The 13,480-nt window shown below is 42.5% G+C and overlaps 4 protein-coding genes across 4 annotated transcripts; 2 read left to right on the plus strand and 2 right to left on the minus strand.

Moving 5' to 3' along the window:
- Positions 1-3,368: 3,368 nt before the first annotated feature.
- On the plus strand, positions 3,369-4,444 carry LOC120419562 (transmembrane emp24 domain-containing protein 2). Its single transcript, XM_039582291.2, has 4 exons — positions 3,369-3,607; positions 3,693-3,874; positions 3,939-4,091; positions 4,165-4,444. The coding sequence occupies exons 1-4, from the start codon at positions 3,469-3,471 to the stop codon at positions 4,312-4,314; spliced, it is 624 nt and encodes a 207-aa protein (XP_039438225.1). The 5' UTR covers positions 3,369-3,468; the 3' UTR covers positions 4,315-4,444.
- On the minus strand, positions 4,391-10,451 carry LOC120419554 (probable arginine--tRNA ligase, cytoplasmic). The gene is made up of 4 exons (XM_039582268.2): positions 10,285-10,451; positions 8,440-8,577; positions 6,983-8,374; positions 4,391-4,893 (listed from the first exon to the last, which is right to left on the minus strand). The coding sequence occupies exons 1-4, from the start codon at positions 10,327-10,329 to the stop codon at positions 4,477-4,479; spliced, it is 1,992 nt and encodes a 663-aa protein (XP_039438202.1). The 5' UTR covers positions 10,330-10,451; the 3' UTR covers positions 4,391-4,476.
- A 160-nt stretch (positions 10,452-10,611) lies between these two features.
- On the plus strand, positions 10,612-11,435 carry LOC120419563 (39S ribosomal protein L18, mitochondrial). The gene is made up of 3 exons (XM_039582292.2): positions 10,612-10,882; positions 10,954-11,104; positions 11,159-11,435. The coding sequence occupies exons 1-3, from the start codon at positions 10,716-10,718 to the stop codon at positions 11,354-11,356; spliced, it is 516 nt and encodes a 171-aa protein (XP_039438226.1). The 5' UTR covers positions 10,612-10,715; the 3' UTR covers positions 11,357-11,435.
- Positions 11,371-11,781, minus strand: LOC120419568 (cytochrome b-c1 complex subunit 9). Its single transcript, XM_039582297.2, has 2 exons — positions 11,563-11,781; positions 11,371-11,483 (listed from the first exon to the last, which is right to left on the minus strand). The coding sequence occupies exons 1-2, from the start codon at positions 11,692-11,694 to the stop codon at positions 11,445-11,447; spliced, it is 171 nt and encodes a 56-aa protein (XP_039438231.1). The 5' UTR covers positions 11,695-11,781; the 3' UTR covers positions 11,371-11,444.
- Positions 11,782-13,480: the final 1,699 nt, after the last annotated feature.

Here is a 13,480-nt window from a genome sequence, read left to right on the forward strand (position 1 = left end):
GATTTGGTTAACTGCGGTGGATTTTCTTGAAATAATTCGAACTGTCAAAAATCCACCAAAACATCTACCACATTGATCACACAAAAAACTGTGGTAGAAAAGTATCCACCGGTAGATCCTTTGGTGGATTTTTGACAGTTCGAATTATTTCAAGAAAATCCACCGCGGTTAACCAAATCAAATTAACAAAAGCCCTCATTTGTTTTTCTGGCCGGTACAAAATTTTAGCACGGTGGTTTGGTTCCGTTGGCAGATCGGCGATGCGTTCTCACGGTATGAGATAGAACGGGGTTCAATTCCCCGGCGGAACACGCACAGAAATGTTGTGAGTTTGAATTTACAAACAGGTTTATTGAATCCTACTATCCTGTTTTATTGGCTTAACAAACGTATTTTATCGGTTCAATAAACATATTTTAGCAAAACAACCATGATGTTATTCCGTTTGACAAACAGGTTTAGCATTTGCAAGTTTCTTTTCATAAACGTGTAGACAAAATTTATAGTGTAACATCTCTTGAAATATTCTGCTTTCAAGATGGCGAAGCCAAAAATAAACATTAAAAAGATCGGGAATTCTTTGTATAGTTATTAATCTCGCAGTCCTGAATCGAAGCTTATAATTTACAGAGTGAAATTGATTATGGGTTAAATTTGAAAAAAATATCAGTAAGTATTAATTAATTTTGAGTAAACTGATTTTAAGACATCGCTTAACCTTTGCAAAAAACTTGTGATCTTTTAAGGCATTTCAAATCATCGATTGGCTGGAACATGATTTTTGGACTCTCTCTGAATATGGGTGGGCAGATCAACCAGGTAAGAAAAAGGGGTTTCTATTTTCCAAAACAAATAATGCTAAATTTATTCACAGGGATTCTGAAGTTGGAAACAAAAGCAATACGGAGCTGATGGCGGAATGTTCTATCGCTAGAGAGCAGTGTAGCAGCAAGCGGCGAAATGCAACGGAATTTATATTTTGCACACAGAAGGTTTGACTAAAAGTATAGAAAATATGCAAAACCTTGTTTTGATCATTAAACAAAAGAAAACATCAAGGGGTTGGAGAAAATTAACACGATAAAATAGTTTATTGGAACTACAATCTTGATTTTCAAACCAACCTGGTACGTTTATTACGTCAACAATCATGTTTGTCAATTTGATAATAATGATTATTGGGATTACAAACATCCTTCACTTTGATGACAACAATCTCGTTTGTCGAACCCACAAACATGTTAGGTTGAATTTGGCAAACATGTTAGCCGGCCCTGAGATGACAAACATGTTTGTGGGCTACACCCAACATTTTGCCAGAATCACAATCGGATTTTTCTGCGTGAATACAGTGCACAATTTTTTCGCTAATTATCTTCTTTATTCAATGTTTATCACTTTCCAATGTTGTTCACCATGAGACATGTGTTGCTCTAATCAAACAAAATTTATCCTCATTTTTATTCCTGTACGTTCTTGATAGGGAACGATTTTTTGAGGATTTTCGTTACCCTCTCTGGCTTGCTTTCGCTACCGCTTCTGCCTAGGCTTCAGCCCATTTGAATTTTTCCTTGACCAGCTCCTTACCAAGTGCGTAAACCGCATTAATGTTCAATGTTGCCAAAATTTAGACCATAAATATCCCACCGGCAGTCGCATACATGTACTTGGCACCTTGCTTGGCACACACTTTGTAAGGGCACTTGTAAGAAAGGCGAAAACACGCGACTTCCCGAAGGATATTGCTTCGAACACGGCACGTATCGTCCAACATCGGACCGACACGAACGCCATGCGGCTATAGCCTATAGATCTATAGAGATCCTAAATAGGGAGACTGGTCGAAGTGAATTTGACGTACCCAAACAGACAAGAGTTTGACGTATCCAAACGAGCATTTGCCTTTACGCCCAGTGTTGCCAAGCTTAAAACCATTGTTGGAATTCGAGCGAGAAGAAGGAAAGCATTTCTCGCTCGCGAACGAGGGAGAGAACTTGTAGTACTTTTCTCTTCTCGCTCGCGCTCGCATTTTCGTTCGCGTTCTTGCTCTCGCCGCGAGCGCTCGCGAGCTCCTCGTGCTAGCCGTTCGTCCCAAGCTAGCAATTTGTTCATCAGGCTTATGAATACGAACCAGGCGATGGTATAGAGGTGTAACTTCAATCGCTGTGTTGTTTTTTGTTCGTTTCTAACACGTTCAACTTCTCGCGAACGGGCAATTCTGGCTCGCTAGAAAGCCCGTTCGCGAGCGGAGGAGAGCACGGGCAATCGATGAGTTTCTCTCGGCAGCTCGAGACTCGCGGCGAGAACTCGAGAGAGAGAAAATTTTCTCGCGAGAGCGCGATAATACCAACACTGCTTAAAACATACGTTGCCAGATCGATTTAGCAAACTTAAACCAGTCTCCATATTAAGGGTCTCTACACAAGGGGCTGGAAACTCTAATTATACTTATTAATTTTCAGTATACTGGCGGTATTTTAGTATACTTGTAAGTATACTTACGAATATTTAACTCCAAGTTCCCACCGCCACTTGCTGAACCTTGGTTTGACAGCTCGTGAGCCTTGTTGATCTTGTTGTTGATATTGTTTACATTGTCTAGCTTCAGACATAAATGAAAATTATCAATATTGCTTGTCTCTACATAGAGTTATCTACGTGCGCATGTATAAGGCTTTCTAGTCAGAGATTTACCAATACATTCAAAGTATGTTTACGTTACAGCTGGACGTTTGTTTGCATCAGGTTTCCTATCTCTTTCTAGCAAAAGTTTTTTGTCAGGCGACTTCTAGCTGGTTTTTTTGACTGGCCGCCCGATATGTCAGAAAACATACTTCACAGGGCAGTGACAGCTCGAGCTCGATCAATGTTTGCATCAGGACACTGTGACGAGAAGTTCGTCATTTTTGGGTTAAAATATATTTTTTTCACTGGGCCTAGAAAGCCTTATTGCGTATACGTACACGAAAAAGATTGAGGTTAAATTTTGTACCCGCCAGCAAAACAAATGGTGTGCAAGTGTGCGTGAGATCGGGCTTAGATAACTCTATCGAGAAATTAAAAGTGAGAGTGTGTGCGTGCAACATGGAGTTAAACTTTTCGAAGTGCCATGGGAACCTTCACAGCAACTGCACAGAAAGTTTAACTCCATGTTGCACACACTCTCACTTTTAATTTCTCGATAGAGTACAAAATTTAACCTCACTTTTTTCGTGTACGTACACGCAATACATGCACACGTAGATAACTCTATGCGGCCATGCAGCTGCTGATGCACGAGCTGGGCACCCTGTCCCAAAAACACAAACATTGAAGCAGATTTCTTTTTCTGCTCACCTGCTCAATCGCACAACCTTGACACTTCTGTCAGACAGAAACACGAAAAGTCAAAATTACGTGGCGTTGTCAAATCGGAACTGCAGCAGCAGAAATTAGTAAAAACTTATTTTTAAATAAAACGATTTCAAAATGAAAGTGCTCGCCCTGCTCGGAACCTGCCTGCTGCTACTGACCTGCTTACCCGCCGCCAGCTATGCCTACTTCATCACGGTGGACGCCCACTCGGAGGAGTGCTTCTTCGACCGGGCCGAATCCGGAACCAAACTCGGTGAGTTGTTTACTGCGCGGAGGAAAAAGTCGCTGACGTTTGCATAAAATTTAATAATTTGTAACATTTCGATTCTTCGCCACAGGACTGATGTTTGAAACCGTCGAGGGTGGATTCCTGGACATTGAGGTGCGAATCACCGGCCCGGACCAGAAGGTGATCTACCAGGGCGAGAAGGAGTCTTCCGGCAAGTACACGTTCTCGGCGTACGAAACCGGAATCTATCACTACTGCTTCAGCAACAAAATGTCCACGCTGACGCCGAAGGTGGGTTGATGGAATGGGGGAGACACAGGTTCTGTGAGTTTGCTCATGTTGGTTTTCGTTTTAGGTGGTCATGTTCTCGATGGAAATCGGCGAAGCGCCAAAGGGAACGATCGGAGCGGTTAACGAGGGCGAGGCTGGCCACACCAAGCTGGAGGATATGATCAAGGAGCTGTCCGGAACGTTGACCAGTATCAAGCACGAGCAGGATTACATGCACGTAAGATTGGAATCGTTTGCAGAGTTTGGACCAGCTTTTTGATTTATGAGAAAATAATTCTTTTTTTTTTTAGGTTCGTGACCGAATTCACCGATCCATCAACGAAAACACCAACTCCCGCGTCGTGATGTGGTCCGTTTTTGAGGCCCTCGTGCTCGTGGTCATGACTGTCGGCCAGGTGTACTACCTGAAGCGATTCTTCGAGGTGAAGCGCGTAGTGTAAGCGGATGATTGTGGAGGAGGAGGAGACGGAGGAGAGAGTCTCTGGAAATGTGCGTTCTTTCGTTTAATTTAAATAGTTTTATGTTGTCTGAATACAGGAAAGAATTTCCAGCGCAAACAAAAAGAAACAACAAAGACTTTATTTCAATCCAAATTCCTCCGTTTAAATCTTGTGCAGCGGCTTCAATCCCAAAATGTCGAAGCACTTGCCAAGAACCCTGGACGTGGCTTCGCACAGCAACACTCGACCGGCGTTGATCTTCACAATTTCGCCCTGCTTGTTCTTCTCGATGCAGTAGCAGCTGTCGTAGAACTCCGTAAAGGTCGTGCTGACGTCGTACACAAACTCGCACAGATGGTGCAGGCAAAGGTTCTTCGAAATCAGCTTCATCACGTCGGTAAACTTGAGCAGAACCTTGGCCAGCTTCCATTCCTTCTCGTGGTCGAGCGAGAGTTGCGTGCTCGCGATAACCTTGTCGATGTCGTTGGCAAAGTCGCCGCCGCAGTTTCGGGCGATCGACCGGATGCGGGTGTACGCGTACAGCAGGTAGACGGCCGTGTTGCCCTTGTCCTCAAGCATCTGGGGGAAAAAAATGAAACTTTTTTTTATAATACACTCCGTACCGGTGCGTTCTTGATTGAGACGGTGATTTTAGCGGATGGCTAACTGAATTTCGTCATGATTATTCAAGTTCACAGAACAAGCAAAAATCTCCACGGTGTCCTCAAGTAAGTTTCGCTTGGAGTTGGGCGGTTTTTTGCCTTCCTAGCCTTACAGGTTATCGAGATATTAAAAGTTTGTGCGTCCAACATGGAGTTAAACTTTTCGAAGTGCCATGGAAAACTTCACAGCAACTTCACAGATAGTTTAATTCCATGTTGCACCTTCACGTACACGCAAAAAAATATTGTGTAGAATCAGCCTGTAGGAGGTTTGATTCAAAATCAAAATGTTTGTTGAATATAATCAACGCCGATTTCCAACAAGTTCAGAAGATTGAAGATCTGACCCCTATCAAAAGTTATACGCACTTAAGTGTTATTTATGCACTTTTTAGAGGCCGGATCTCAGATATTTTGATGAAAATGTTTTCCGGATCTATCATGCGACCTGTCGTTGGATAGGTAATTAAAAGAACTTTTCAACGAGTTTAAAAGATTAAATATCTGACAACCCTATCAAAAGTTATAAGCACATAACTGCCGTTCTACGCATAATTGTCCCATGTTCAAAAAGTGCAACTGAGAAAAACGCGATTGAATTTTTTCGACCGATTTCTGCGTTTCTACGCATAATTGTCAATCAAAAATCAAAAAAAAAATTGTCCCGTGGGTTCCTATTCGCCCTATGTGTCCCTAATCGCCCCAGTTAGCAGTTTATCACCCTTATTAAATAAATTTTGTGATTCTCTTGCTATACAACAGGTAAACAAGACATATTGCTTAGTAAAACTAATGATTCCGTGTAAGAAAATACTTGGCGGGACAATTATGCGTAGAAGTACAACGATGGGACAAACAGACTTGTTGTTGTTTTCAATGGGTTTTCGAAAAAAGTACTAGATTTTATGTGTTTTTCAAAAAGTAAACGTCAAACTAAACCTAAAAATTACAAAAAGTCAGAATCGACCAAAAATGACATGGGACAATAATGCGTAGAACGGCAGATAAGTGCCCTGAATTATGAGGATCTGACTACCCAATCTGATGGTATGAATAATGATTCAAATTGATAGAACATTGAAAACAGATGTGTATTGCGTGTACGTAACACAAAAAAGATTGAGGTTAAATTTTGTCCGACCAGCAAAATCAAATGGTGCGCTAGTGTGTGTACGCGAAACGTCATAAAGCTCTATGGCCTTACTTGGCTTTGTTTACTTTCTAACCCACGTGGTGTGATGATTTTGACATAAGCGATCGCGTTTAAGGCTAGTACGCAGATCGGAAGGAAAGGGGTCAAGAAACAGCTTTACGAACAGCAGAACAACGGAGAGGGAGCGATTTCTTGGGGCTTTTCTTCACCCTCTCTGGCTTGCTTTCGCTGCCGCTGCTGCCTATTTGATTTTTTTCTTGACCGGTTCCTTCCGAAGTGCGTATACCGCTTTAGGCAGGTTTGCACCAAGAAAACTCAGAATAGGCAGGTGCGCGGTCTTCAAGCTCAACAAGCGCCAACAAGACCTAGATTGCGCAAAAATGGAGCAACTGTTCCGAGCTTACGAAACGCGGACATTTTACGAGAAGGTGAACCGGTCTACCAAAGGTTCCGCGAGCCGACGTGTGTTAAAACGAGGAGTTGGATAGGTGGAAGCAACATGCTTCAACTTTGAAGCGCCCGCAGTTCCCAATGCCTGATCTGGAGACCCGGCGAGTATCAGAAAAAGTGATGAGTGGCACTTGTTCATAAGTTCTACCAGCTGCTTGATTTTGCCGATTACATTGACATCGCAGTAAGGAACCAAATGAAGCTGATGGAAATGTACACCAGTCGTCCTCTAAGCTCACAAGACCTAGACGATGCGAGCCCTTGGAGTTTCCGAACGGAAAGTGCTGAGAGATTGGAAAAACAGCTGAAGACCAAGGAGATACTACTTCTTAAGTTCATCCGGAAAATTAAAATTAATTTTGATTTTTTGCTCTAAACCTCAGATGCATAAAATTGTACCCACCTTATCAAACGAGAAAATGTACTCGTTGTTCCGGTTGTGCGACAAGTCCGCATACTTGATACAACCGTACGCGACCGACTCCTGGGCGGCCTTCAGCTCCTCCGGGGTCAACACCTTGTCGCGTTCCTTCTCCAGCAGCTTGTCCAACGACCGCTTCAATCCCTCATCCAACAGCTCCGTCAACTTGACCGTATCGCCGGATCGGGTTTTGAATTTCTTTCCGTCCTCACCGAGCACCACTCCGAATCCAACGTGGTCAACGCGATGCACGGCCGGATCTAGGATCTTCGCACGACGAGCGCACGAGAAGATCGTGTAAAAGTGCGTGGCCTGGCCAGCGTCCGTAACGTACACCAACCATTCGCCCTTTTCCTCGTGCAAGCGTTGCTTGATCGCGGCCATGTCCGACGTGTCGTACGTGAAGCCACCGTCCGATTTGATGATCGTCAGCGGAATTCCGTCCTTATTTTCGCCCCACATGATCTTGCGACCATCATCCTCCTCCAGGAACTGCTGTTTGGCCAGGTCTTTCACGATGCTTTCCATGCGCTTCTGGTAGAATGACTCTCCTCGCTCGATCAACTTGACGTCCAACCGGTCGTACACCTTCTGGAACTCTTTCCTCGACACGTCGCAGATCAGCTTCCAGCCCTTCAACGAATCGGAGTCACCACCCTGTAATTTTACCACGCAAGCGTACGCCCGCTTCTTGAACTCTTCGTCGCTATCGAATCGGGTCTTGCTCTCCTTGTAGAATGCCTGCAAGTCGCCGATCGGCGGAGAAACCTTCAGATAATCCGGGAACCGGTCCTGCAAGTGCGCAATCAACATCCCGAACTGAGTTCCCCAATCGCCCACGTGGTTCAACCGTAGCACGTCGTGGCCCAAAAACTCCAAAAAGCGACAAATCGAATCGCCGATGATCGTCGATCGCAAATGCCCCACGTGCATCTCCTTGGCAATGTTCGGCGAGGAAAAGTCCACGATGACCCGTTTCCGCGCAAACACCGGCGGCTTCACTCCGTCCTTCAGGATCGACATGATCGCCTCCGCTCCAAACGTCTTGTCCAGAAACACGTTCACAAACCCAGCTCCCGCCACCTCGACCTTGCTGATCATCGGCGATCGCGGCACCGCTTCCATGATCTTAACAGCGACATCCCGCGGGTTTGTCTTCACGTCCAGCGCCTTCAGCTTTTGCACGATCTGCATCGCGTTGTTGCACTGATAGTCGCCAAACTTGGGCACGCCCGACACCGTAATGACGGTCGGAACGTCCGCGCAGACCTGGGGGAAGGCCGTCGCGATGGCTTGCGTGAAGATGTCGTTCAGGTGGTCCAGGATGGAGGAGTTGGCGGAGGGCTTGGAACTACCTGATTCCGCAGCGATGGCCTAGAATTAGCAAAGAAATCAGTTAGTTTCGTCAACTTATACAAGCAGGAGGACAATGGACTCACCCGGTTCAGGATGGACAAGCGGTGCTTTAGCTTCATGTTTTCTACCTGCAGCTTCTCCAGTTCCGGGTTGCCCTCTTCGAGGCCGACGTTGTTCCGGGCATCGTTGATGGCGTCCTGGAGTTGACGGATTTCGCGTTCCTTGAAAACGGAAAAAGATATGATGATAATAGCCGTTCTCTATCTTTTCACACTTTTTAATTTTCTATGTTATACACTATTAGAATGAAACTTTGTCCATCGATTCCTTTTGTCCAAATAAACCAACTTGGTTTCTCCCATACAAGACAATATGAAAATATTTACAGCAGCATAGAAAAGATTTTGAAAATTTTAAAGATATTTGAGTAATTCTGTACGTTTTCGCAAATCGCTAATTATATGAATGAAACTTCCATGCATTCCCCATGTCAAAAGAAGCCATTTTGCAACATTAGTTTTTCAATACAAGTCTCCATACAATTTTGAGTGCTGGTCATACAAAATGGGTATTCGAAAACATGTATCTTGAGAAGGGATTTTCTGGTCGATTTAGTGTCTTCGGCAAAGTTGTAGATAATGATTAGATTTTTCAGCAAAAAATAGGTACACAGATCCCTATTTTTTATTTGAGTAAAAAATTATTTTAAACCTAGTTTTAAACCAAATTTAAACGGTGCAAATGCAAATTATGAAAAAATGTGTAAATTAATCTTTGATTGCTAATTCAGTTTGACAGTAACTTCGAACTAAAAAAAACCTTTTTTTAAAGAAATTTTTATCTCCGGTACCATATTTTCAGCATCCTAAACTGAAAAAATAGTTGATCATAAAAAATACGTGTTAGATGAATTGGGTCATAAAATTAAGCATATTTTTTTGATATTATTGTTTACAACGATAGAGATTAATTTTCTGAGTACATTGACCCTTTGTATGACCGCAAATGGATTTTAAATCATTTAAAAAAATACTTCTATCTGAAACAAATCAATTTTCTATTGATTTCAGTAATAAAGAGAATTAAATTTAAAAAAAAGAACGACCAGAACAAAAAACGACTTTTTTAATAATTGGTGCTTAGGACCTTTTGAAAACTAACCCGAGTCATGCCCATTTTGTATGAACAGCCGTCGAATTGTATACATGGAAGAAACTAATTAAGGACTATACCCTTTTTAAGCCTATTTCTATTATCGGCCTATCGGCACTTTTCTCATGAATTACAGCTTTCATGAACTGTTTTTGACCGTTCCAATGTAATAAATAGCTCAAATTAAAGTGAGCAAGCAACTTTCCATTGTTGATACAGATGAAAATGTTGATTTGATAGCGGAAAACGGCAAAAGTGATGAGAATTGGTCGAACGGCTTAGAGTGATTAAAATGGGTATATTTCCCCTATGCAAAATGTTTTTTTTTTTTCGACATGGAAAACCGGATTTGGTCGCTGTGGTCTGGTCACTGGGACCCCAAATTTGACGACCTGTATCTCCAGCCGATTTTAACCAATCAAGACAACACATTGCAAATGCCAGTTCCACCATATTTTAGGAGAATGTTGGTAAACTATTTAAGAACAACCCTACGTTAAAAGTTTTTCGATATCATTTAAATTATTTTTGTTAATCAGAAGTTACGAGAAACCCCTTAAATTTTCAAGAATGAGTGGATTAAATTTCTATTTTTACATTTAAATTTTATTATTTCTTTATTTTTTTTTAATTGCATAATTTAAATTTTTTAACCGTAAATTACAGCCAAATGTTTGACCTTATTCAAATGTTAACACTTTATTGTGAATAAAATGAGGTTAATAAAAATTAGCTTAGTGAAATATCAAACAAACAGCTAATGCCAGTAAACTTACCACATTTCCTAACCGCCTGAACTCCATCTGAATCTCGAGAGACATTGTTCCCGTGAGAATAATCTTACTCTGCAGTGAAAATCCAGGAAGACTTTTTCCAAAAATCCTCGACACAGAAGCCGACGACCAACGTGTGCAATTTTTTTGTTGATGTTGCGGCTGATGCAAATCAAACCAACGATGACACATCAGTGCAAGGTGGAACAAGGTTCAAGGTGTCGTGAAAAGCAGTGTTCCCAACTGAAAGTGGTTTGGTATTTGAGCGATGTCCGCTCTACATTCCATCGCTTTTTGAAACAGGGAATTGAACTGTCATGTAATCGTTGTAATTGCAGTAATCAATAAAAGTTAACTCACAACACCAGCAGCACCGTGTGGTCCGCGGCGGCAGAATTCAAATAACAGAAACCGATTTCCGCTTCTCCCTGAAGATGGCCAGTTCTAGGAAGGTTTTCCACAAGATCCAGGAGTTGAATAAATGTGCCGAAGGTGTGAAGCACCTGGTAAATCGGAATCCCCGCAACCTGGAGCGGCTGCGGGTGGCGTACAAAACCGACGGATATCATCTGGAGAAACCGGGCCGCAGCTACTGGCATAAGTACGTGACGGGTTCCGATGACTCGGAGAAGAAGCCTTCAATCTGTTCTAAAATTTATATCAATTTTCCAGATTGGAACTGACAGCTAGCAACAAATACGTGTCCGCCAAGCTGAACCACTTCCAGAACGGAACCGTCGTCGAAAGCAGCACTTCCGAGTGGGCTATCAAGCAGCATTTGTTCAAGGGAAACGACACGGCCGCCTACGTCAATCTGGCCAAAGTGGGACTCGTTTGAATCACCTTTGAACGGAATAACCAAAGCTATCCTTTTCAGATTTTTGCCACCCGCTGCATGGAGGCCGGACTGACGGAAATGCGCTGCGACCTGCAGCCAAAACCCAACGGAAAGGTGGACAAATTCCTGGAAACCCTAACCAGCTGCGGCATCAAACTGGAAGAACCGGAACGACTCAAGCCAGCGCGACCCTGGGACATGGAACGTCCGGAAAAGCCGTGGGAAGTGACGGAATGAAAAAAAAAACAGCATTTTGTGTTAGGTTTTCTCTAGATTTATTTTAGCCATCTTCGGTAATAAACATAGGCAAGGTCAACACCGCCTTTTACTGCTCGTACTTGTCCTTGATGTCGTCCCAAAGTTTCTGGAATATTGCAAAAAACACAGACGAGTTACGTCAAATTATATAATCTTTGCAAGGGTTGCTTGAAGCTAAAACTTACGCCCTTGTTGTACGACCGGAAGAAGGTGTCGGTGGCCAGATCGAAGCCGCGCTCGAAGAAGAACACGCTCAGGGCGATTCCGGCGAAGTAGGTGGAGGTCCGTCTGAGCACCAGGTTGTTCAGGGCCTTCATTTTGCGAAGTTTTTCGGGATGTTTTGAACCGTGAGAAAAGCGCACCTTCGACTGCGACTGGTGGACACTTCGAGAATGTGACAGCTGCGCTAACTGTCAAATCAGAACAGTGTTGTCGGGCATGGCTTTCTACCTAAGGTACTCGCGATTGAGTGTGTAGTAGTGCGGTTGTCAAAATCGTTATCTCTGACTCTCTCACTCCACTGACACTGACATTGTTTATGTTTTGGTTTTCCTGGCACGGTCCATTGTTCGTTTGTTATTGTTTTGGTTTTAGTGGCACGGAGCCATGCACTCACACTAATGCAAAGCGAGATCGCGAGTACCTATGATATACAGCCTTGGTTGTCGGGTAACATTTTTACCCCAAAAATCTGCAGCATCGCAAACATTTGACATTTATCGATACACTAAACCCCCGATGATTTGATACTTTCGGGTTTGAAACCCGTTGGCCAAAGTTTTGTTGTCAAAACTTTGCTTGAAGTTGAAAAGGATTGAATTTTGATAAAAAAAAAGATGGTTAAATTTTGTACCAAACAAATAGTGTGTCCGTGTGCGTGTATCGGCCAGTCTGCAGTTTCTACCACTTCACATAACATCCAAAATTGTCCAATAGATGGCAATCTGAACCAGCATTTTTTTTTAGCGACATCTTCACTTCAGTAGCGAAACCAACGCTTCCCAGTCAAATCAATCCGAATTCTGAAACGGAATCTAATTAGAATCGTATACAAATTCCGTTTCAAACGCAACAACCGGTTCGAACACGGAACCGATTGTTGCGTTTGAAACGGAATTTGTATACGATTCTAATTAGATTCCGTTTCAGAATTCGGATTGATTTGACTGGGTTAATGTGCAGTGCACCTGGTGTCGGGTGACAGAAACACAACATCTGTACAAAAAACTACAGTCATCCGACTACTATAAAACACCAGCAATTAAAATGTCAAATTTTAAATATCGTTCTAGACTTTTTTTTATTTGGTCCTATAAACTCTACTTTTTTTTAATACGTCCTATAAACATATGAAACACAATAGCTTATAAAAACTTTTCAAAAAGGAAATTTAAACATTGAGTGTATCCCTCTCACACCTTTTGTCAATGTCCATCGGAGTAAGCGGGATACATTTGTTTAGTTGACCGAATCATACAAAAAAGTCAAACAAAAGCATGAAATTTGATTGTTTTAATTTGACACTTCCGACCAAACTACACTCAACCCAAAATGTTAAGGAAGAACGGAAAGATTACGCAAATGCAAGAAAGAAGGGGGCAAGCACTGGTGCTGTTGAAAAGGTACCCATTAATAATGAACAAAAAAGACCGAGAGAAGAAGAGAGAAGACACCAAAGCTCCAAAACTTAACCATTGTTCTGAAAATCCATTTTCCACTTAATTTTCAATCTGGACCACTGTGCACTGAGGAGTTCGAGCTTCGAGTCGATCTGACTCGAGATCGAGCCTGAAAGTCAAAATTCTCAGTGGGTGGATTGGGAAATTTCTAAATCTACGGTAAGTTAACGTTTCACTATCAAAAGTAAACAAACAACCGCATAGCAACGTATATCAGCCCAGCAAATTTTCTAAGTTGATTGTAGTAAGTTACGTACATTTCTAAGTAGGTAACTTGTCTATTTTTCTTTACTTAGATGTTCTAAGCTAAGTGGTTGTGGATTGCCAATGAAGTATTTCACGTAGAGTCGGCTACCGCAATTTAAATAAAAATTGACGTGCTACACTGTAATTTTTTTGACCACATTTGTTTGCATTGCGTCCC

The sequence above is a fragment of the Culex pipiens genome, chromosome 2, assembly GCF_016801865.2.
Source record: "Culex pipiens pallens isolate TS chromosome 2, TS_CPP_V2, whole genome shotgun sequence".
NCBI lineage: Eukaryota > Metazoa > Arthropoda > Insecta > Diptera > Culicidae > Culex > Culex pipiens.

Bases quoted from the DNA above. Each gene is read 5' to 3' on its own strand.
- LOC120419568 (XM_039582297.2), bottom strand. From the start codon at position 11,694: ATGAAGGCCCTGAACAACCTGGTGCTCAGACGGACCTCCACCTACTTC. The intron at 11,484-11,562 runs GTAAGTTTTAGC...GCAATATTCCAG, and splicing joins TCCGGTCGTACAACAAGGGC to AAACTTTGGGACGACATCAA.
- LOC120419563 (XM_039582292.2), top strand. From the start codon at position 10,716: ATGGCCAGTTCTAGGAAGGTTTTCCACAAGATCCAGGAGTTGAATAAA. The intron at 10,883-10,953 runs GTACGTGACGGG...TCAATTTTCCAG, and splicing joins GGCCGCAGCTACTGGCATAA to ATTGGAACTGACAGCTAGCA. The intron at 11,105-11,158 runs GTGGGACTCGTT...TATCCTTTTCAG, and splicing joins CCTACGTCAATCTGGCCAAA to ATTTTTGCCACCCGCTGCAT.
- LOC120419562 (XM_039582291.2), top strand. From the start codon at position 3,469: ATGAAAGTGCTCGCCCTGCTCGGAACCTGCCTGCTGCTACTGACCTGC. The intron at 3,608-3,692 runs GTGAGTTGTTTA...TCTTCGCCACAG, and splicing joins CGAATCCGGAACCAAACTCG to GACTGATGTTTGAAACCGTC. The intron at 4,092-4,164 runs GTAAGATTGGAA...TTTTTTTTTTAG, and splicing joins ACGAGCAGGATTACATGCAC to GTTCGTGACCGAATTCACCG.
- LOC120419554 (XM_039582268.2), bottom strand. From the start codon at position 10,329: ATGTCTCTCGAGATTCAGATGGAGTTCAGGCGGTTAGGAAATGTG. The intron at 8,578-10,284 runs GTAAGTTTACTG...TCCGTTTTCAAG, and splicing joins TCAGGCGGTTAGGAAATGTG to GAACGCGAAATCCGTCAACT. The intron at 8,375-8,439 runs GTGAGTCCATTG...TGCTAATTCTAG, and splicing joins GCTTGTCCATCCTGAACCGG to GCCATCGCTGCGGAATCAGG.